A 23,392-nucleotide genomic window follows, 5' to 3' on the forward strand; every position below is an offset into this window, starting at 1 on the left:
TAACCACAGAGCTTTAGTTTGAATGTCACATTTGAATATGACAGCTGTAAATTTGCCCTAATGCATGTAAGGACTTGGCAGTGTTGATTGCTGTGTCAAGTAAACGCTTGATTCATTGATCTAGTGTAGTGTGATGTGTCACGCAAATAACGCGTGTGTCGTGAACAACATTTAGCGTGAGTAATAATAGTTTAATCGGAGGTTTAATATACCATTCTTTAAATGTTTTTTCCTATCAATATTAACTTGCCACGTCTTGTCAGACAAGGATTCAAAAGCATAACATTTAGATTGTTTTAAAAAATAAGTAAATATAAACTGTATAATATGTTTTAACATTGAATGGTTTTTCAACTTAGTCAACATTTTTTCTGCAGTGCCGGATGGCGTCGGGTGGGTGAAAAGTGTAGGAGTCGAGAAACTTCATGATAGTAAATAACGACGTTACTGTATTTCTGCCTTAGCTAACACAAACCCACACTACGAAACTGTAATTTTTCATTCAAACATGCCTCGGAAAAAGCCATTCAGCACCAAACAGAAGAAGAAACAGATGCAAGTGAAACGGGAAAGAAAGAGAGGTAACGTGAGCTGCAATGACAGCATTTTCGGCACGCACACTTTCTAACGTTAGCTAGCATAGCTTTTCATTTTACTAACTTGTAACGTTACGCGGAGAGTTGAGTAACTTGCCTAGTTAGTGCTGTTGTTCCTGAAAGCAGACAGCTATGTCAAGTTGCTCGATTTATTTGTAAGAATTAGCTACAATTAAAGAATAGGGGCGTCGTTATTTTTTGCCATAACATGCATATCTTATGTATTTGGGTCTTTCTAGCAAACGTTAGCTACCTTGCTTGCTAGCTAGTACCTTGGAGGTGACGACGTTACAGAGCTAGCAATGTGTGTGACCTTATCGCTCAATTGTATTGCTGGCGTCATTCATTGTCATTGATGGGGCTGAAGTGGGAAAGTATTGATGCACAGAAATCAGCATCACTGTACTACACTGGTATTGTTTTCACTTTGTGTAAGCTCTACTGCGCAGACTCGCTATCAAATTATGTAATAGGATAGCTAAGCTATCCCAAATTGAGGGTATAACAAAAGGTGTTGGAGATCACATACCTACACTCTACCGCTAGTAATGAAAATATATTTATTATGAAAACATCCACTGTCGATTTATTACATAAGGTTAGTATTGAGACGATTACTAAATGTGTAGATAGCTATGTGTTATGCAATGTAGATAGCATATATGTAAAAGTATATGCACTCGATTCTAAAGTAGAACGTTGTGGTCTTTGTTTGGTACCAAGTGCTGACATAGAGGCTAGTTTTCATTCTGTCCTCTGTGTGTTTGTGTCCCAAATAGTGCCCTATCCCCTATATATAGTGCACAACAAAAAGATGTGCCCTATATAGGGAATATGGTGCCATTTGGGAAGGGTTCAATGTAACTCTCTGATTATGATGACCTCTCCGCCTCAGGTGAGCCAGGCTCAGGGCCCAGCAGCCGTAATGCCAGTGTGGAGCGGGGGATGGACAGGGAGAGACAGTCGGACACCTCAGATAGCGAAACCACAGATGTCAGGAGGATAAACCAGCAGCCTGGCATCAGGGAGGGCAGATACGATCCCAATAGGTGAGTTACCAATACATTAGCATAGGTAATACTTAGCTCTGGTCCAGGGGATCACACGTGGTTTACTGATGTAGACGCAGAGCAAGCCACGCGTAACACCTGGGACCAGCGCTAATGTAATACTGTACTTCACCTGCTATGAAACCAAACACAAAGACGGGTGTGTTATTGCTGGACTTGAACAAAAGTGTTAATGGAAAGATTAATTAGAGCTATGTCTATAGATATTAAAAGTAAGAGGCCGAAAGAGACAAAATAATTAAATGAGAACATGTTACTGTAGGAATCCGGAACCATGAGCAAACAACTTTGACAGAGGTCAATGGTAAATTACAAAAACTGCTGTTGTCAGAACAAACACCCACGTCACACACACCTGATATTCATGACTCTGCACACAGATGCTTTTGTGTCCTTCACACACTCGCCCTGCCCAATTTCCCCCTTCTACACACAGCTATACTCATCTCTCTGTCCATTCAGGTTCCGTCTGCACTTTGAGAAGGAGAGCAGAGAGGAGGTGGAGAGGAGGAAGAAGCTTGCCAGAGAGAAGGTTCTGGACGAGATGTTAGACAAAGACCTGGAGGTTGACATCAGTGACATCTACCCCACAGAGAAAGGTCAGCGCTCCTTGACCCTGAGCCTCACAACAACCTCTTAATGGTGTTAAATAAAGGTCTCAAATGGCACCCTATTCTTTATTTAGTACACTCATTTTGACCTAAGCTATAAGTGCTCTGGTCGAAGTAGTACACTATAGGATGTGATTTGGTACGTGACCTGTACCCTGAGCCTCTCAATGCTGTTAAATAAAGACCCACTCGAGTGGGAGTTTTGACATGGTCTTTTCACTTTGTGTCAATGCTTGACGTATCTGTGCCACTGACCTCCAATCTCAGGTCTTGAGTTTCCGCGGCGACCTCCGTGGAACTATGGGATGAATCGTGAGGAGCTGCTGAGGAAAGAAGAGAAGTCATACCGGGAATATCTGAATGACCTGCACTCCAGAAACCCACCTGGATCCCTCAGCCACTTTGAGCACAACCTGGAGGTGAGGAAACAATATATTCAGAACCATTTATACACCCTTTATAAATGCTCTTCAGGGAGGTGGTAGCCTTGAGGTTAGTGACCGGTTAGTTATGGGGGGGGCGTATTGTGTCAGCACAAAGGTCCATTTTGATGGATAAATAAAGAGCTATTCATTCTACAATATTCCATAAACTTGAATGAATCGTTTAAAAACCACCTCTTTCTCTGACACTGAGCAAAACCTAGGGTAGGTAAAACCTATATACTCTTCATATAACTTAACACTTTATACTCCCCCTCTTCATCTCTCCCCCTCTTTCTCTCAGACGTGGAGACAGTTGTGGAGAGTGTTGGAGATGTCCGATGTGATCCTGCTCATTGTGGACATCAGGCACCCGGTGGATCATCTCTTTTAAACTCCTCCTACTGTCATCATCTGCTGCTAGTCATGTACCATAGTATCAATATCAACTTACTACTGTCACCATGATCATGTAATTAATAGTCACTATTATGGTGTCATTATGAGTTGAACCATATGGTGAATTGCATACATAGAGTATCCACCAGGTGGAGCCACAGACAGAGTAAGTTATACATGGTCAGTACCAGTCTATAAGTCGTTTGCCAGACTGAGCATGCATGTCTTAATGAATGTGTTCCTGGTGTGTCCCTCCCATGCAGGTGCTGCAGTTTCCCCCAGCGCTGTACCACTACATCACTGGGGAGCTGCAGAAGCAGGTGGTGGTGGTGCTGAACAAAGCTGACCTGTGTCCCCCTCCCCTGGTGCTGGCCTGGACACACTACCTCCAGACACAGTTCCCCCACCTCCACTGTGTCTGCTTCACATCACACCCCGGCCAGCCATACAGCACAGGTGGGTGGGAGTGAGGGTGGTTGTACTGGAGCGGAAGTGCCACACAAGACGAGGAAGAATAATGAGAGCTGATTGGTGATGTTGAACTGTGTACTTGATCACCAGATGAACCTTTTCACTGTCTGTATCTGTCTCTGTGACTCTAGTGCTTCAGAAGAAGAGGATGAGAAAAAAGGGTACATGTGGGTGGGGACATGCTGGAGGCCCCACCCACATCCTGAAGGCGTGTCAGGAAATCACAGCAGGAAAAGGTAAAAGGGACACACCCACCTGGGTGGCTTAGTACCTATTTCACATATGTATTGCTAACCATGCAAGTCTGTAATTACTTAATGCTTTGGCCAGGTACTTTCCATAGCATAGCTAATTACTGTTGAATGAAGGATTGATGTCTTTGTACAAAGATCTGTGGGTGCAGGGTTGTAAGGGTATATCATAGAAGAACCAACACTGAATGGAAGTAGTCTTAAAATAGACTGAGGACAAGTAAGGCTGCTTCCTGATTATCCACTTTTTTCCAGAAGTGTGCAGAATGAGTGGCTGTAGGGAGTGTTCACCATTGTTACCCCCCCACCCCCTTGTAGTGGACTTGTCCAGCTGGGAGAAGAAGATCCAGAGAGATGCGGTTGCAATGGGACCAGAGGGAGAGCAGTCAGAGGAGGGGGCGGACTCTGTGCTAGTGGAGCACCAGAGTGATGTTGCCATGGAGATTAGCAGCCCCTCCCAGGAGCTGTATAAAGATGGCGTACTCACGCTGGGCTGTATAGGTGAGCAGCCATGTTGGAAGCTTGCTTTCCTACCTCCCAATCAGTAATATGTTGTCACTGATTAGTAACTTGATAAATTAAGTTATGCTTGTGTACCTCAAAGCTTTGTTCCCCCACCAGCCCCCTCTGGCATTCTGAAATGTCTACTACAAAGAGAATATGAATATATGTATAATGTCCCTCTCTCCCTCCCTCCCTAGGCTTCCCTAACGTGGGGAAGTCATCAGTATTGAACAGTCTGGTAGGTAGGAAGGTGGTGAGTGTGTCTCGAACCCCCGGCCACACCAAATACTTCCAGACCTACTACCTCACACCCACTGTCAAACTGTGCGACTGCCCTGGACTGGTCTTCCCTTCACTAGTCAACAAACAACTACAGGTAACTGAGAGGATGGAGTGGGTAGGGTGTAAGTGTGTATGTTTGTGTGTGTACTATGTCCTCCCATTCCCTTAGAATCCCAGGTCTAATCACTTTTTGGTGACAGCCTGTGAAGGAAATGTCTTGGAGAATAGAATAATAAATGATATTCCCTCTGACCATTTGAAGGCTGTACCACTGTACCAATCCGTACCACGTTTAAGTCTCAACTACTGAGGAGAGCTTTGTGTATAAAAGCAATCATTACCCGTCAACCCTTTTCAAACTTTTTCTCAACTTTTTTTTCCTACCTCTCTTTCTCATCATGCTTTACTCTTTCTAAACACTTTTCCTCCATTCTTTTGTATCTATGCCTCTTCCTCCATCTCCCCTCTCCCCCTCTTCTCTGCCCCTTTCTCCCTAGATCCTAGCTGGTATCTACCCAGTGTCTCAGCTGCAGGAGCCCTACAGTTCTGTGGGTTATCTGTGTGAGCGGACCCCCTTCCTGTCGGTGCTCAAGCTCCGGCACCCCAGCGTGGAGGGCCCACAGCATGCACCCAAGGGGGGGGAGAAGGAGAGGGAGCAGGGACCCGAGCACAGCTGGACAGCCTGGGACGTGTGTGAGGGTAAGGACCACCTCCAGTCTGGATTCTAGAACCTCTGGTCCGGTTCTAAACTGTTGAAACACGCCCTCTTGTCAGGATGTCAGGGAGACATTTGGAAAATTCTCAGGAACAGTTAAAATTATAATACAATAACAATTTATACATTTTTGTTTTCTCTCCCTACGTCTCTTTCTTGTTCTCTCTCTTCCCTCTTCTCTATCTTTCTCCCTGTCTGTCTCACAGCCTGGGCAGAGAGGAGGGGTTATAAGACAGCGAAGGCAGCTCGTAACGACGTGTATCGGGCGGCTAACAGTCTGCTGCGGCTGGCCGTTGACGGCAGGCTGTGTCTGTGCCTCAGACCACCTGCATACAACGATCAGAGAGGTCAGTATACAGGTCATACAATGATCATGATCATTGTTCAAGGTGGCATAGCAGTTCAGACGTCTTTTGTCCTCGTCTTGTCGTGTCCTGTATATTTATATATTTACAACTTTTTTTAAATTTTATTTTCCATCAACTCATCTTCAAAACACTCTCCTGCAACCCGCCTCACCAATTTATATTTATAAAAAAGTATTATTTACCTCAAATCTGTAATCCTCCAAGAAGCTAGCCAGAAACTCCAAGAGGCTAGCCTGAAACTGGTCGGAAGCTAGCCAGAAGCTAGCCAGAAACTCCAAGAAGCTAGCCTGAAACTAGCCAGAAGCTAATCAGAAGCTAGTTAGCTTCTTTACTGGCAAATCGTTAGTATTCAGCTAACCACGGTTTGTGGTCATCAGCTATCCTTTAGCTCGAAAATCTATCGCCAGTTCTGTACGGCGCAGCTCGGAACGGAACATACCGGACCAATTTTTCTCTCATGTCCCTGGATTTCGACTGCTCTCTGGACATTCATACCCGGATCTCACAGCTAGCTAGCTGCTATCCGTGTGACTATCGGCCTTCGTCGATTCCGGAGCAAACATCAATTATTCCGGAGCTAGCCAGCTCCGTCAATCGCTCCTGGGCTGCAGTCGCCTATCCGGACCCGTTTTGCTGCCTACGCGGAGCCCCACCGGGCCTTCACGGCTGGACTGCCGACGTTGTCTACCCGAAGGACTTGTCCGGCTGGCTCCTCCGTCGCGACGTTGCCTGAACGCCCATCTGCGGCCTGCTAACCGTTAGCTGTCTTACCGGCTGCTATCTGAATAGACAATCGGACAATTTATTTATTTTTATTATTATTATGTTTTCTTCTTGGGCCTCTATGGCTATATCTATTGTTTTTATTTTTGTTGTTGTTGTGTGATTTGGATTGGTCCCCTCTACCACACGGAACCACACTGATCTACTGACGGAACGCAAGAGGTGGCTAACAGCAGACCTCCATCCTATGCTGGCTTGCTGCCGATGGCCTGGCTAGCTGTCTAGATCACCGTGATCCCCGGGCCAACCTCTCCGCTCACTGGACCCTTTTGATCGCTTGACTAAGCATGCCTCTCCTTAATGTCAATATGTCTTGTCCATTGCTGTTCTGGTTAGTGTTTATTGGCTTATTTCACTGTAGAGCCTCTAGTCCTGCTCACTATACCTTATCCAACCTATTAGTTCCACCACCCACACATGCAATGACATCCCCTGGTTTCAATGATGTTTCTAGAGACAATATCTCTCTCTTCATCACTCAATACCTAGGTTTACCTCCACTGTATTCACATCCTACCATACCTTTGTCTGTACATTATACCTTGATGCTATTTTATCGCCCCCAGAAACCTCCTTTTACTCTATGTTCCAGACGTTCTAGACGACCAATTCTCATAGCTTTTAGCCGTACCCTTATTCTACTCCTCCTATGTTCCTCTGGCGATGTAGAGGTGAATCCAGGCCCTGCAGTGCCTAGCTCCACTCCTATTCCCCAGGCGCTCTCTTTTGACGACTTCTGTAACCGTAATAGCCTTGGTTTCATGCATGTTAACATTAGAAGCCTCCTCCCTAAGTTTGTTCTATTCACTGCTTTAGCACACTCTGCCAACCCGGATGTTCTAGCTGTGTCTGAATCCTGGCTTAGGAAGACCACCAAAAATTCATACATTTTAATTCCAAACTACAACATTTTCAGACAAGATAGAACTGCCAAAGGGGGCGGTGTTGCAATCTACTGCAAAGATAGCCTGCAGAGTTCTGTCCTACTATCCAGGTCTGTACCCAAACAATTTGAACTTCTACTTTTAAAAATCCACCTCTCTAAAAACAAGTCTCTCACCGTTGCCGCCTGCTATAGACCACCCTCTGCCCCCAGCTGTGCTCTGGACACCATATGTGAACTGATTGCCCCCCATCTATCTTCAGAGTTCGTGCTGCTAGGCGACCTAAACTGGAACATGCTTAACACCCCAGCCATCCTAAAATCTAAACTTGATGCCCTCAATCTCACACAAATTATCAATGAACCTACCAGGTACCTCCCCAAAGCCTTAAACACGGGCACCCTCATAGATATCATCCTAACCAACTTGCCCTCTAAATACACCTCTGCTGTCTTCAACCAAGATCTCAGCGATCACTGCCTCATTGCCTGCATCCGTAATGGGTCAGCGGTCAAATGACCTCCACTCATCACTGTAAAACGCTCCCTGAAACACTTCTGCGAGCAGGCCTTTCTAATCGACCTGGCCGGGGTATCCTGGAAGGATATTGATCTCATCCCGTCAGTAGAGGATGCCTGGATATTTAAAAAAAATGCCTTCCTAACCATCTTAAATAAACATGCCCCATTCAAGAAATTTAGAACCAGGAACAGATATAGCCCTTGGTTCTCCCCAGACCTGACTGCCCTTAACCAACACAAAAACATCCTATGGCGTTCTGCATTAGCATCGAACAGCCCCCGTGATATGCAGCTGTTCAGGGAAGCTAGAAACCATTATACACAGGCAGTTAGAAAAGCCAAGGCTAGCTTTTTCAAGCAGAAATTTGCTTCCTGCAACACTAACTCAAAAAAGTTCTGGGACACTGTAAAGTCCATGGAGAATAAGAACACCTCCTCCCAGCTGCCCACTGCACTGAAGATAGGAAACACTGTCACCACTGATAAATCCACCATAATTGAGAATTTCAATAAGCATTTTTCTACGGCTGGCCATGCTTTCCACCTGGAAAGCCATTCAGCTGATGTTCTGAAAGAGCTGCAAAATCTGGACCCCTACAAATCAGCCGGGCTAGACAATCTGGACCCTTTCTTTCTAAAATTATCTGCAGAAATTGTTGCCACCCCTATTACTAGCCTGTTCAACCTCTCTTTCGTGTCGTCTGAGATTCCCAAAGATTGGAAAGCAGCTGCGGTCATCCCCCTCTTCAAAGGGGGGGATACTCTTGACCCAAACTGCTACAGACCTATATCTATCCTACCGTGCCTTTCTAAGGTCTTCGAAAGCCAAGTCAACAAACAGATTACCGACCATTTCGAATCTCACCATACATTCTCTGCTATGCAATCTGGTTTCAGAGCTGGTCATGGGTGCACCTCAGCCACGCTCAAGGTCCTAAACGATATCTTAACCGCCATCGATAAGAAACATTACTGTGCAGCCGTATTCATTGATCTGGCCAAGGCTTTCGACTCTGTCAATCACCACATCCTCATCGGCAGACTCGACAGCCTTGGTTTCTTAAATGATTTCCTCGCCTGGTTCACCAACTACTTCTCTGATAGAGTTCAGTGTGTCAAATCGGAGGGTCTGCTGTCCGGACCTCTGGCAGTCTCTATGGGGGTGCCACAGGGTTCAATTCTTGGACCGACTCTCTTCTCTGTATACATCAATGAGGTCGCTCTTGCTGCTGGTGAGTCTCTGATCCACCTCTACGCAGACGACACCATTCTGTATACTTCCGGCCCTTCTTTGGACACTGTGTTAACAACCCTCCAGGCAAGCTTCAATGCCATACAACTCTCCTTCCGTGGCCTCCAATTGCTCTTAAATACAAGTAAAACTAAATGCATGCTCTTCAACCGATCGCTACCTGCACCTACCCGCCTGTCCAACATCACTACTCTGGACGGCTCTGACTTAGAATACGTGGACAACTACAAATACTTAGGTGTCTGGTTAGACTGTAAACTCTCCTTCCAGACCCATATCAAACATCTCCAATCCAAAGTTAAATCTAGAATTGGCTTCCTATTTCGCAACAAAGCATCCTTCACTCATGCTGCCAAACATACCCTTGTAAAACTGACCATCCTACCAATCCTCGACTTCGGCGATGTCATTTACAAAATAGCCTCCAATACCCTACTCAACAAATTGGATGCAGTCTATCACAGTGCAATCCGTTTTGTCACCAAAGCCCCATATACTACCCACCATTGCGACCTGTACGCTCTCGTTGGCTGGCCCTCGCTTCATACTCGTCGCCTAACCCACTGGCTCCATGTCATCTACAAGACCCTGCTAGGCAAAGTCCCCCCTTATCTCAGCTCGCTGGTCACCATAGCATCTCCCACCTGTGGCACACGCTCCAGCAGGTATATCTCTCTAGTCACCCCCAGAACCAATTCTTTCTTTGGCCGCCTCTCCTTCCAGTTCTCTGCTGCCAATGACTGGAACGAACTACAAAAATCTCTGAAACTGGAAACACTTATCTCCCTCCCTAGCTTTAAGCACCAACTGTCAGAGCAGCTTACAGATTACTGCACCTGTACATAGCCCACCTATAATTTAGCCCAAACAACTACCTCTTTCCCAACTGTATTTAATTTAATTTATTTATTTATTTTGCTCCTTTGCACCCCATTATTTTTATTTCTATTTTGCACATTCTTCCATTGCAAAACTACCATTCCAGTGTTTTACTTGCTATATTGTATTTACTTTGCCACCATGGCCTTTTTGCCTTTACCTCCCTTCCCACCTCATTTGCTCACATTGTATATAGACTTGTTTATACTGTATTATTGACTGTATGTCTGTTTTACTCCATGTGTAACTCTGTGTCGTTGTATCTGTCGAACTGCTTTGCTTTATCTTGGCCAGGTCGCAATTGTAAATGAGAACTTGTTCTCAACTTGCCTACCTGGTTAAATAAAGGTAAAATCAGAGTGGTCAGTATACAGGTCATACAACGATCAGAGAGGTCAGTATACAGGTCATACCACGATCAGAGAGGTCAGTATACAGGTCATACAACGATCAGAGAGGTCAGTATACAGGTCATACAACGATCAGAGAGGTCAGTATACAGGTCATACAACGATCAGAGAGGTCAGTATACAGGTCATACAACGATCAGAGAGGTCAGTATACAGGTCATACAACGATCAGAGAGGTCAGTATACAGGTCATACAACGATCAGAGAGGTCAGTATACAGGTCAAACAATGATCAGAGAGGTCAGTATACAGGTCATACAACGATCAGAGAAGTCAGTATACAGGTCATACAACGATCAGAGAGGTCAGTATACAGGTCATACAACAATCAGAGAGGTCAGTATACAGGTCATACAACGATCAGAGAGGTCAGTATACAGGTCATACAACGATCAGAGAGGTCAGTATACAGGTCATACAACGATCAGAGAGGTCAGTATACAGGTCATACAACGATCAGAGAGGTCAGTATACAGGTCAAACAATGATCAGAGAGGTCAGTATACAGGTCATACAACGATCAGAGAAGTCAGTATACAGGTCATACAACGATCAGAGAGGTCAGTATACAGGTCATACAACAATCAGAGAGGTCAGTATACAGGTCATACAATGATCAGAGAGGTCAGTATACAGGCCATACAACAATCAGAGAGGTCAGTATACAGGTCATACAATGATCAGAGAGGTCAGTATACAGGTCATACAATGATCAGAGAGGTCATAGACCGGTCATGACAACCAGTGAGGCATCAGGCATATCACTATATCACTACTGTACAGACAACCAGAGACTCATATTTAAAAGGGCAGACAGACATGCAGGGGAAGGTCAAATCCCAGCAGGGGATCTATGTTCATGTTCATCTGGCTTCCGTCCTTTAAACTGATGACTGGGGCTTTGTACAAAAAAACATGAAGAAAAGTGTTTTTGATTGATTGATTGATTAATTATTCAACTAATGGATTTGCGCTACACAGAGCAGTGGGAGTCCCACCCAGACCTGGCAGAGATCATCGCTCTACAGGGACGGAGGGAAGAGGAGGGGGCAGGAGAGAAGGATGAGGAGGAGGAGGGAGAGTCCAGCTCTGAGCCGGAGGAGGAGAGGGATAGGGATGCTGATGATGATGAGGATGGTGATGATGAAGATGAAGGGTTTGGACACCCGGCAGTGAAGGAGAAGAAGGGGCCAACCAGCCTCACAGTCAATATGTTCGATGTCCTCCGGGAAAACGAGTGCGAGTGAGGGACAAGGGGAGAAATAATGAATTTAAAAAACAAAGTGCTTGATCTCTCCCTCTACACTCACTGCACCTTCAATCCATTTTCCTTTCCTTGACTTGCATTCCTTTAACATTCTGACTCAACCCTTCTTTCCTCTACTCTCTCTCTCTCCCCAACCCCTCCCTCTCCCAGAGGTTACTAAAAGCACTCTGATATTGTATAAAACATGTTCATTTCTCCATGCTGTGCCTCTGCTCTGCTTGTTCACCCATGCAGCTGTACTTAGACTGCATTTAGACAGGCAGCCCAATTCTGACCTTTTTTTTTACTAATTGTTCTTTTGACTAATCACATCCTATCTTTATCACAGCTGATTGGTCAAAATTCCAATTGGTGAAGGAAAGATCAGAATTGGCCTGCCTGTCTAAACTATTGTAGGATTACATTTGGTTTGGTTTTTATCATTTTCCTGCATGTAGGATTTTACTATTATTCTTTCCCTTAAAGCTGGTAGGGGCATTGTGGTGTATTAATCATTGATTGGTTTTCAATCTGTTTATTGATAAGTGGCCTCACAGCTGAGATGCCAAAGGTCATATAAGCTCATTAGACCCTAGAAATGGAATGGCTTGAACTGTGACAGGGTTATGGATTCCACCTCATGTTGACAGTCACACAGTCTAAATGGGGATTAGACAGTGATAATGATGTCATCTACATGGGACTACTATTTGGCTGCCAGTGCAGATTTATGACATCACTGCCTAATCCTGGTTGATTTCACTGTATACCACTGTATGATAGTACTTCGGTAGGGTGGTGATGTGTGGAATTCAGCATTCCATGCTGCTTTCAGTGGTAATAATCATTGTTTACCCCATTTTTATATGGTTCTACCCAATTCAGTGTTATATTTTAGAGTCTACTAGGGGCAGTGTTCTTCAATCCTGGTGCAGGAGACTCAGTATTGGACTGAAACAAAAGCCTACACACCTTGTGGGTCCCCAGGACCAGGCTTGAAAACATCTGATTGAGTTTAAAGACCTGTTGTTGTGGACTATACATGTAGTGTTTGAACTACTACAGAAGAAAACTGTCAGAATTTGCTGTTACAGAGAGCCACTCACGTGCAGCACTGTATCATGCAACGCTGAGTGACTGACTCACTTGAGAGAGAGTTTGGCCACCAAAAAGCACTCTGATGTTCTGAGATAGTATCACATGGTTCCATAGCAGCCAATATTGACCAATACAGTAACGGTCCTGTTAATGATCCTAAACTATGCCAGCTATGCAAACCAGCTGAGTAGCAAGAATTTAGGACGAGAGTCTAAATACTAGAAGAATGGAACGACATTAATGTTGGTTAAACTTCCATCTCTATCTCTATGGCTCTGTTCTAATGTTACAATCTGTTAGGGCTGGATTCTAGTGTGCTGTTGCCTACTGTTGTACCTCATTGTTCCTGTTCTCCTGTATTACATGTCACTCTGAGGGAACACTACAGCACAGTGCTGTGTTACCGTGTAACAACATGCACTGTTCTGGTCTATACCAATGGCACACTTAGAAATGTACACACTAGGGCCATTCGTTTTTCCTGTCTGTGTGACTGATCAGGAAAAACTCTGGGCCGTAGTGTGTCTAAGCAACAACTAGGGACCCAGCAGAGTTTTTCCTACCCATGTGACCAGGAAAAACTCAATACACACCACTCTGGTTTCCGATATAGAGATGGATGTGTTAATGCTCTTTGTTTGAATGATTTAAACAGACTTGTACGTGAGTGTTTGGATTGTGTATTTGCTGCATTCTTTATTTCATTCCTTAGTATTCTCAAATGACAATGAACTGGACTGCTCTCTGCAATAAAGATAATCCATGGAACAAGTTCTGTATGTCTATTTATGCACTTTCTTCATATAGGATTTACTTTAGCAATCTGGGATTGGTGTATATATTTTTGTTTGTTGAATTTTTACCCCCTTTTTCTTCCCATTTTCGTGGTATCCAGTTGTTAGAAGCTACAATCTTGTCTCATCGCTACAACTCCCGTACGGGCTCGGGAGAGACAAAGGTTGAAAGTCATGCGTCCTTCGATACACAACCCAACCAAACCGCACTGCTTCTTAACACAGCGCGCATCCAACCCGGAAGCCAGCCGCACCAATGTGTCGGAGGGTACACCGTGCACCTGGCAACCTTGGTTAGCGTGCACTGCGCCCGGCCCGCCACAGGAGGTGCTGGTGCGCGATGAGACAAGGCCAAACGCTCCCTAACCCGGACGACGCTATGCCAATTGTGCGTCGCCCCACGGACCTCCCGGTCGCGGCCGGTTACGACAGCCTGGGCTCAAATTTTTGGACTTTTAGGTATATTATTAATAGTCATTGATTCTTGATGAATATAATATATAAATGCCTAATGAGATTATTTCAGCTGTTTTACCCCATCCCTCAACTGTTAATCAAAAAAGTGGTGGGATGCTTTGTTGTTTGAATCTCAGATTGACAATTTAAGATACTGGCACATAAAATAAGTACACTAGGATACTACCTTTTCAACAAGTCAGTTTGTAAAATTTCTGCCCTGCTAGAACTGCCCTGGTCAACTGTATGTGCTGTTATTATGAAGTGGAAACATCTAGGAGCAACAACAGCTCAGCAGCGAAGTGATATGCCACACAAGCTCACAGAACGGGACCGCAGAGTGCTGAAGCGTGTATTGGGTAAAAATGGTCTGTCCTCGGTGGCAACACTCACTACCGAGTTCCAAACTGCCTCTGGGAGCAACATTAGCACAATAACTGTTTGTCGGAAGCTTCATGAAATAGGTTTCCATGGCGAGCAGCTGCACACAAGCCTAAGATTACCATGCGTCGGCTGGAGTGGTGTAAAGCTTGCTCCCATTGGACTCTGGAGCAGTGGAAACATGTTCTCTGGAGTGAGTAATCCCGGTTCACCATCTGGCAGTTTGACGGACAAATTTGGATTTGGCAGATGCCAGGAGAATGCTACCTGCCCCAATGCATAGTGCCAACTAAAGTTTGGTGGAGGAGGAATAATGGTCTGGGGCTGATTTTAATAGAAAATCTTAACGCTACAGTTTACAGTGACATTGTAGACGATTCTGTGCTTCCAACTTTGTGGCAACAGTTTGGGGAAGGCCCTTTCCTGTTTCAGCATGACAATGCCCCTGTGCACAAAGCGAGGTCCATACAGAAATGGTTTGTCAAGATCGGCGTGGAAGAACTTGACTGGCCTGCACAGAGCCCTGACCTCAACTCCATTGAACACTTTTGGGATGAATTGGTACGCCGACTGCGAGCCAGGCCTAATCGCCCAACATCAGTGCCCAACCTCACTAATGCTCTTGTGACTGAATGGAAGCAAGTCCCCGCAGCAATGTTCCCACATCTAGTGGAAAGCCTTCCCAGAAGTGTGGAGGCTGCTATGGCAGCAAAGGGGAGACTAACTCCATTTTAATGCCCATTGTATTGGAATAAGATGTTCGACAAGCAAGTGTCCACATACTTTTCATATCAAATCAAATCAAATGTATTTATATAGCCCTTCGTCCATCAGCTGATATCTCAAACTGCTGTACAGAAACCCCAAACAGTAAGCAATGCAGGTGTAGAAGGACAGTGGCTAGGAAAAACTCCCTAGAAAGGCCAAAACCTAGAAAGAAACCTAGAGAGGAACCAGGCTATGTGGGGTGGCCAGTCCTCTTCTGGCTGTGCCGGGTGGAGATTAAAACAGAACATGGCCAAGATGTTCAAATGTTCATAAATGACCAGCATGGTCAAATAATAATAATCACAGGCAGAACAGTTGAAACTGGAGCAGCAGCACGGCCAGGTGGACTGGGGACAGCAAGGTAGTCCTGAGGCATGGTCCTAGGGCTCAGGTCCTCAGAGAGAGAGAAAGAAAGAGAGAAATAGAGAATTCGAGAAAGCATACTTAATTTCACACAGGACACCGGATAGGACAGGAGAAGTACTCCAGATATAACAAACTGACCCTAGCCCCCCGACACATAAACTACTGCAGCATAAATACTGGAGGCTGAGACAGGAGGGGTCAGGAGACACTGTGGCCCCATCCAAAGCACAGCCCCCACACCACTAGAGGGATATCTTCAACCACCAACTTACCAACCTGAGACAAGGCCAAGTATAGCCCACAAAGATCTCCGCCACGGCACAACCCAAGGGGGGGCATCAACCATGACAGGAAGATCACATCAGTGACTCAACCCACTCAAGTGACGCACCCCTCCTAGGGACGGTATGAAAGAGCCCTAGTAAGCCAGTGACTCAGCCCTTGTAATAGGGTTAGAGGCAGAGAATCTCAGTGGAAAGAGGGGAACCGGCCAGGCAGAGACAGCAAGGGCAGTTCGTTGCTCCAGAGCCTTTCCGTTCACCTTCACACTCCTGGGCCAGACTACACTCAATCATATGACCCACTGAAGAGATGAGTCTTCAGTAAAGACTTAAAGGTTGAGACCGAGTTTGCGTCTCTCACATGGGTAGGCAGACCATTCCATAAAAATGGAGCTCTATAGGAGAAAGCCCTGCCTCCAGATGTTTGCTTAGAAATTCTAGGGACAATTAGGAGGCCTGCGTCTTGTGACCATAGCGTACGTGTAGGTATGTACGGCAGGACCAAATCAGAGAGATAGGTAGGAGCATGCCAATGCCATGCCAATGCCTGGCCGGTTCCCCTCTTTCCACTGGGATTCTCTGCCTCTAACCCTATTACAGGGGCTGAGTCACTGGCTTGCTGGGGCTCTCTCATGCCGTCCCTGGAGGGGGTGCGTCACCTGAGTGGGTTGATTCACTGTTGTGGTCATCCTGTCTGGGTTGGCGCCCCCCCCCCCCCCTTGGGTTGTGCCGTGGCGGAGATCTTTGTGGGCTATACTCAGCCTTGTCTCAGGATGGTAAGTTGGTGGTTGAAGATATCCCTCTAGTGGTGTGGGGGCTGTGCTTTGGCAAAGTGGGTGGGGTTATATCCTTCCTGTTTGGCCCTGTCCGGGGGTGTCCTCGGATGGGGCCACAGTGTCTCCTGACCCCTCCTGTCTCAGCCTCCAGTATTTATGCTGCAGTAGTTTATGTGTCGGGGGGCTGGGGTCAGTTTGTTATATCTGGAGTACTTCTCCTGTCCTATTCGGTGTCCTGTGTGAATCTAAGTGTGCGTTCTCTAATTCTCTCCTTCTCTCTTTCTTTCTCTCTCTCGGAGGACCTGAGCCCTAGGACCATGCCCCAGGACTACCTGACATGATGACTCCTTGCTGTCCCCAGTCCACCTGGCCATGCTGCTGTTCCAGTTTCAACTGACCTGAGCCCTAGGACCATGCCCCAGGACTACCTGACATGATGACTCCTTGCTGTCCCCAGTCTACCTGGCCATGCTGCTGCTCCAGTTTCAACTTCCACCTGACTGTGCTGCTGCTCTAGTTTCAACTGTTCTGCCTTATTATTATTCGACCATGCTGGTCATTTATGAACATTGAACATCTTGACCATGTTCTGTTATAATCTCCACCCGGCACAGCCAGAAGAGGACTGGCCACCCCACATAGCCTGGTTCCTCTCTAGGTTTCTTCCTAGGTATTGGCCTTTCTAGGGAGTTTTTCCTAGCCACCGTGCTTCTCCACCTGCATTGCTTGCTGTTTGGGGTTTTAGGCTGGGTTTCTGTACAGCACTTTGAGATATCAGCTGATGTACGAAGGGCTATATAAATAAATTTGATTTGATTTGATTTAATGCTTTGTAGGTTAGCAGTAAAACCTTGAAGTCAGCCCTTGCCTTGACAGGAAGCCAGTGCAGGGAGGCTACCACTGGAGTAATATGATCACATTTTTGGGTTCTAGTCAGGATTCTAGCAGCCGTATTTAGCACTAACTGAAGTTTATTTAGTGCTTTATCCGGGTAGCCGGAAAGTAGAGCATTGCAGTCGTCTAACCTAGAAGTGACAAAAGCATGGATACATTTTTCTGCATAATTTTTGGACAGAAAGTTTCTGATTTTTGCAATGTTACGTAGATGGAAAAAAGCTGTCCTTGAAACTGCCTTTGTGTGTCTGTGTATGTGTGTGTGTGTGTATGTGTGTGTGTATGTGTGTGTGTGTGTGTGTGTTTTCATAGTCCACATACTTTACATAGTGTATTATTGTACCATGATATTACACCATCGGGATTCGGTATAGAATGTGTGGTAACACGTCCTGACTCATGCACTCTCTAATTGTCCAAATTGTCAATGGTCAGATCGTCTTTAGGATGTATATTTAAATTAATCTCAGAGGAAATAGATTAGAAATTGTCATCACTCAACGTTATTGCAAGGATTACCAATTTAATTCAGCCGCAGGATGATTTTCAAATAATTACAAATCATTTGTAGATGACAAATTGACCCTAAGAAGCCCAAACATATATTTCACTAAAACATCCTTTCAAACCTTGTTTACAGTTGTATACGATCACACATGTATCTCTCTATTATGCGTGGGAATACTGGGGAACAGACTTCCAAAAATGTGAATCACTTGGAGCTGATTTCCTGGTGTTTTTACAATCCTTTAGGTTCAACGATAAAAATAAAAAAATTCAGCCACCAGCTGTGGGACCCTATGTAGGCTCTCATGTTGAAGCAGACAGTCATCTTCTGAATCATCCTCCACACTCTCATCATAGACGCCCATACCGTCTCTCTCCAAATGGTACCCTATTCCCTATATAGTAGTGCACTATACAGTGTGTGTATCTGAGTGCATTAGTTATCTATTTCATCACTGTTCATTTCCTTCCCTCCAGTGGGTTAATACCACAGATGATCTGGAATGGTTTCCCAAACTATTCACCGCCTGATTTCCAGGGATCAACCTGTATGGTAGCAATTATACTGTCACATAGAAAAGCAGCCTTGAGATTTACTATTGCATGACACCATAAATATAAAAACTGTTAATTAAATTCTGGTGTGTCAAAAGAATTTACTGCCAGCAGTATGTGTTGGTCGCGCCAGTAATGCCCATGTGGTTTGAGTTACAGTTCAGCTTTTCAGGGAGGCTCACTGTGGAACTCTTTTCTCATGATGTAATCAGTGCCTTAACCCCCTTCCCCTTCCTATCCTGACACACACACACACACACACACACACACACACACACACACACACACACACACACACACACACACACACACACACACACACACACACACACTGACAATTACAGACATCGACATACACATTCACACTTCCTACCCTGGCACAAACTCCCTCTCCATGTGCCCCCTCAACTAGCCTACTGCCTAATGTGTGTGAAACCAGATGGTAGTGAATAGGTTTCGAATGAGAGGCGGAAAATTAACAAACCACAGAAACGGTGTTAAGCCTGGTAGACACTGTCCCCTGAGTGGACACACACACACGTGTGAAGCTGAGAGTACAGGTGTTATAATGGGCCCTTATTATGGCTACTTACTGGGGAAACAGAATAGAGAGGACCCCATAAGCCCAAACCCAACACCCAAAGATAACCTTATTACTACAGCACTTACTTGTTCCCCAGGCTAGCATTGGGAGTAAGCATCTTGTGAACAAGATTTCTACAACACCAACTGTGGGACCAAAATACCCAGCTGGCATGTACACCTGTATGGTCACTAGAGGGCTTTCAAGCCTTGCAGCACCATTGATGTCTGGAGTTGTTACTGGTCAGGTTCTGCTGGCCTATTGTGCACAGGGTTCTCATTGGTGGTGTTAATAGTATGTATGTGCACTATGTGCTACATGATATCACACACATGACTGGTTTTTATCACCTATACATAGGTGTGTCATGGACTATTGAGTATCTCGCTCTCTCTCCCTCTCACACACATACACACATACACATACAATTGTACACACACAGAAGCACACACTCAACCACTTACTCTCTACTTGTTCACAGACTGTAATGCTGTATTTACTCACAGACACTCTCTCTCTCTCACACACACACACACACACACACACACACACACACACACACACACACACACACACACACACACACACACACACACACACACACACACAAAGGCAGACAGACAGACAGACAGACAGACACACCTCCCGTATATGATTTACTACCAGGCAGTTGTCTCTAGCCTACTTCCGAGTGGTGCGTCGTTGTGGGGGTCAGGGCAGCCTCAGCCGGCAGATTGGGTGTCCTGATCTCCCTGTCTTAGGCTTGTTTCACTAGAGCAACACACTAGGCCCAAACAGAGCACCCGGGGAGATGAAAGATGACTAGGAAGCCACCTTTCCATTGGGTCTACTGGGTTGGGCCCATCGTCACTGCTGTTCTGGTTGACCTGGTGCTCAGGTCGGTCTCTCGCTGTGCATCATGATATTATTTATCCTCATTGTCATCTTAATGATGGTATTCCTGTCTTGAGTTTGTTTTTCCCCTGAAACATTCTGCAAAAGCTCGATCTGTGAGTAAAAATAGCAATCGATCATACCCACCAGGCTGGTGCAAAACATGTCTTATGGTCTCTGGATGTGGTTTGCTAAGGGACAGAGCACTCCCAGAAAATAACGAAGAGGACTTGAGATGAAGGGGAGAAGACGAGGAAAGAAAGCCTAGACTAGACTGTGCTATAATGAAATGCTGAATCTCATGGGCGTCCTCTACTCATCTTCTCTCCTTCGCTTTTACTCATCTGAAAACACAAAGGAAGGGGAAGCAATATGGTGGAGGTCTACAGGGAGTGTCCAGTTCTTTCACGAAGGAGAGGCCATGGCAATGAAGCCTGTTACTATGCTCTACTATTGACATACAGCTTCTGTGAGAGAGAAAGCATATCGTGTCACAAACTGGGCTGCTCAGTACATTCAGTCTCTATTGTCCTGGAGGGTCTCTTAACCAGGTAAACACACCCAGCCCCAGTTCCTCTGTGAGGAAAAAACAAGTCATGATGAAGTAGCAACTATTTACTATACTGCTGGGACTACTTTACTATATATCAGACTATCAACACTTGGCAGACTGATCTAGTATCAATATGACAACATTAGGTAAACTAGTCCATACATGTCCCAACTGTCCTGTTTTATGAAGTTACACAGAAATAGCACTTTCCCTTCATATTTCTTTCACAATATAACAGCTGAGCTGTTTGCCTTAAGGACCTGCGCTTGCGTGTGAAAACTGTTGGCACTGTTTGACAGAGGGCTTTTAGCTTGGGTGAGGAGCATCACTCTAGGAATACAAACTCATTGTCATTAAAGTGGCTGAGATGTAGATGATGCTGAACTAATCATACATAGTCATGTTTGTCTGGCTGCATGAAGCCTCCTGCTATTTGTGTGTAATTCCTCTGGTTTTCAGTCTGAGGTTCTGTATACTGTATGTGTCTCTGAGTGTGTGTCCATGCTTGAATGGGTCCCCTTCAGTCATCGACCGCAGGCGGCGTGTGTGTTTGTCTGTGCCCCTGTTTGTGAGTTGGAGCCCATGTGTCAATAGGTATTTTTAGTGCTGCCTCTCACTGCATTGCAATGGCACCCCTTTGGACCTCCCCCACCCACCCTGTCTACCCTCCACCTCCACCCCTCCAATCCCTCCGCCATAACATTCCCTCTCACTGGGAGAGACTATAGAGCTAGCCAGCAACAGTCAGGGTGTAACTTTAAAAAGGAGAGTGATAGTTTAGAAATGAGAGGAGCAGAGACAGACGGTAGGGGATTGGAGGACTCCAGTAACCATGGTGATAGTAGAACCCGCAGGCAAGAGTGCGCATGTTTAGGTTTTTGCCCTAGCACTACACAGCTGATTCAAATACATAAATATTCAGACCCTTTACTCAGTACTTTGTTGATGCACTTTTGGCAGCGATTACAGCCTAGAGTCTTCTTGGGTATGACACTACAAGCTTGGCACCCCTGTATTTGGGGAGTTTCTGTCACATGAATTGACGTTGGAGAGACGAAGCAGGTATGGGGAGTCAAACATTTAATAAGGAACGGACATGGAACGAGACAGGAACAGCGTCAGCATACAAGAAAACAAAGACAAAAACAGAGCAGGGAACTGACAAATATAGGGGAGGTAATAAACAGATGATGAGTGAGTCCAGGTGAGTCCAATATCGCTGATGCGTGTGACGAGGGAAGGCAGGTGTGCGTAATGGATGTTAGGAGTGAGTGATGCAGGACATCCTGGCGCCCTCAAGCGCCAGAGGGGGGAAGAGCGGGAGCAGACGTGACAGTTTCTCCCATTCGTCTACACAGATCCTGTCAAGCTCTGTCAGGTTGGATGGGCAGCGTCGCTGCACAGCTATTTTCAGGTCTCTCCAGAGATGTTCGATTGTGTTGAATTCCGGGCTCTGGCTGGGCCACTCAAGGACATTCAGAGACTTGTCCCAAAGCCACTCCTGCGGTGTCTTGGCTGTGAGATTAGGGTCATTGTCCTGTTGGAAGGATAAGTCTTGGTGGTTCCAAACTTCTTCCATTTGAGAATGATGGAGGCCACTGTGTTCTTGGGGACCTTCAATGCTGTTGAGGTACCCTTCCCCAGATCTGTGCCTCGACACAATCCTGTCTTAAAGCTCTACGGACAATTCCTTTGATCTCATGTCTTGCTTTTTGCTCTGATATGCACTGTCAACTGTGGGACCTTATATAGACAGATGTGTGCCTTTCCAAATAATGTCCAATCAATTGAATTTACCACAGGTGAACTCCAATCAAGTTGTAGAAACATCTCAAGGATTATCAATGGAAACAGGATGCACCTGAGCTCAATCTTGAGACTCTTAGCAAGGGTCTGAATACTTCTGTAAATAAGATATTTCTGTTTTTTATTTTTAATACATTTGCAAAAATGTCTAAAAACTTTTTTCGCTTTTGCCATTATGGGGTATTGTGTGTAGATTGCTGTGGATGTTTAAAAATATATATATTTCAGAATAAGGCTGTAACGTAACAAAATGTGTAAAAAGTCAAGGGGTCTGAATACTTTCCGAAGGCACTGTATGTGGTTGAGAGATTTCCCTGAGCTGGTGTTAGTGTTGGAGAGAGGAGTGGTAGTAGGATGGTATGCCCCGACTGACAGAGTGAATGAAAGAAGGTGTAATTGGACAACTAGACAAAGTGAATTAGGACACATCCAATGGGGGCTATAAGAGGAAGTCCCTAAGCACGATAGTTAGACACTTGAGAGAGAGAGGAGAAGAAAGGGGGGACATTTTCATTCACAGGCTGAGCAGGACAGGAGTGGAGAGGGGAGGGAGGGAGGGAGAGATTAGAGGGGGGAAGAAAAAACTAAGCGTTACCCTAGAGCAGTTGGAGTGACCGTTTGAACAGGGGGCGACAGTTGTGGGAGAGCCGCCCGCCCAAATGCCATAGCAACTGCAGCAGTCCCCCTCTGCTGCAGGGTGTGTATGTGTCGTGTGTGTTTGTGTGTACTACTAGTCGGTGTGTGTGGTGGATGAAGGATAGCGGGGGATTTCTGAGAGGAGTAAAGGAACCTGACACCAAAAATAAGTCTTCCCCCCATCCACCACCCCAAACCCAGTCCCCAGGTGGAAGAGGAGACACAAGTGCAGGCCATGGCAGGGTACAGCTGAGAGGGTCCCCAGAGACCTCGTGACTGTGTGAGGGGTCATCTGGAACACTCTCCTCTGATCCCACCACCACTATGCCCCACTAACAAACATCACGTCCACCCTCTAGCACACAACAGTGTAACAACCC

General features: G+C 45.6%; 1 protein-coding gene across 3 annotated transcripts; it reads left to right on the top strand.

The window, feature by feature from the left end:
- The first annotated feature begins 60 nt into the window (after nucleotides 1–60).
- Nucleotides 61–13,534, top strand: LOC109901223 (guanine nucleotide-binding protein-like 1). Of its 3 annotated transcripts, XM_031788156.1 has the most exons (13): nucleotides 61–176; nucleotides 465–581; nucleotides 1,492–1,645; nucleotides 2,129–2,265; nucleotides 2,545–2,696; nucleotides 3,004–3,075; nucleotides 3,362–3,554; nucleotides 3,701–3,805; nucleotides 4,139–4,321; nucleotides 4,522–4,700; nucleotides 5,104–5,305; nucleotides 5,528–5,668; nucleotides 11,400–13,534. In XM_031788156.1, exons 2-13 carry the CDS (start codon nucleotides 509–511, stop codon nucleotides 11,663–11,665), a joined length of 1,857 nt encoding a protein of 618 aa, XP_031644016.1. In that variant the 5' UTR covers nucleotides 61–176; nucleotides 465–508; the 3' UTR covers nucleotides 11,666–13,534. The 3 variants fall into 3 exon arrangements, with proteins under 3 accessions (XP_031644016.1, XP_031644023.1, XP_031644021.1); XM_031788163.1 differs by lacking the exon at nucleotides 61–176 and having other exon boundaries at nucleotides 357–581; nucleotides 11,405–11,602; XM_031788161.1 differs by lacking the exons at nucleotides 61–176; nucleotides 465–581 and adding an exon at nucleotides 1,068–1,194.
- Nucleotides 13,535–23,392: the final 9,858 nt, after the last annotated feature.

The sequence above is a fragment of the Oncorhynchus kisutch genome, linkage group LG2, assembly GCF_002021735.2.
Source record: "Oncorhynchus kisutch isolate 150728-3 linkage group LG2, Okis_V2, whole genome shotgun sequence".
NCBI lineage: Eukaryota > Metazoa > Chordata > Actinopteri > Salmoniformes > Salmonidae > Oncorhynchus > Oncorhynchus kisutch.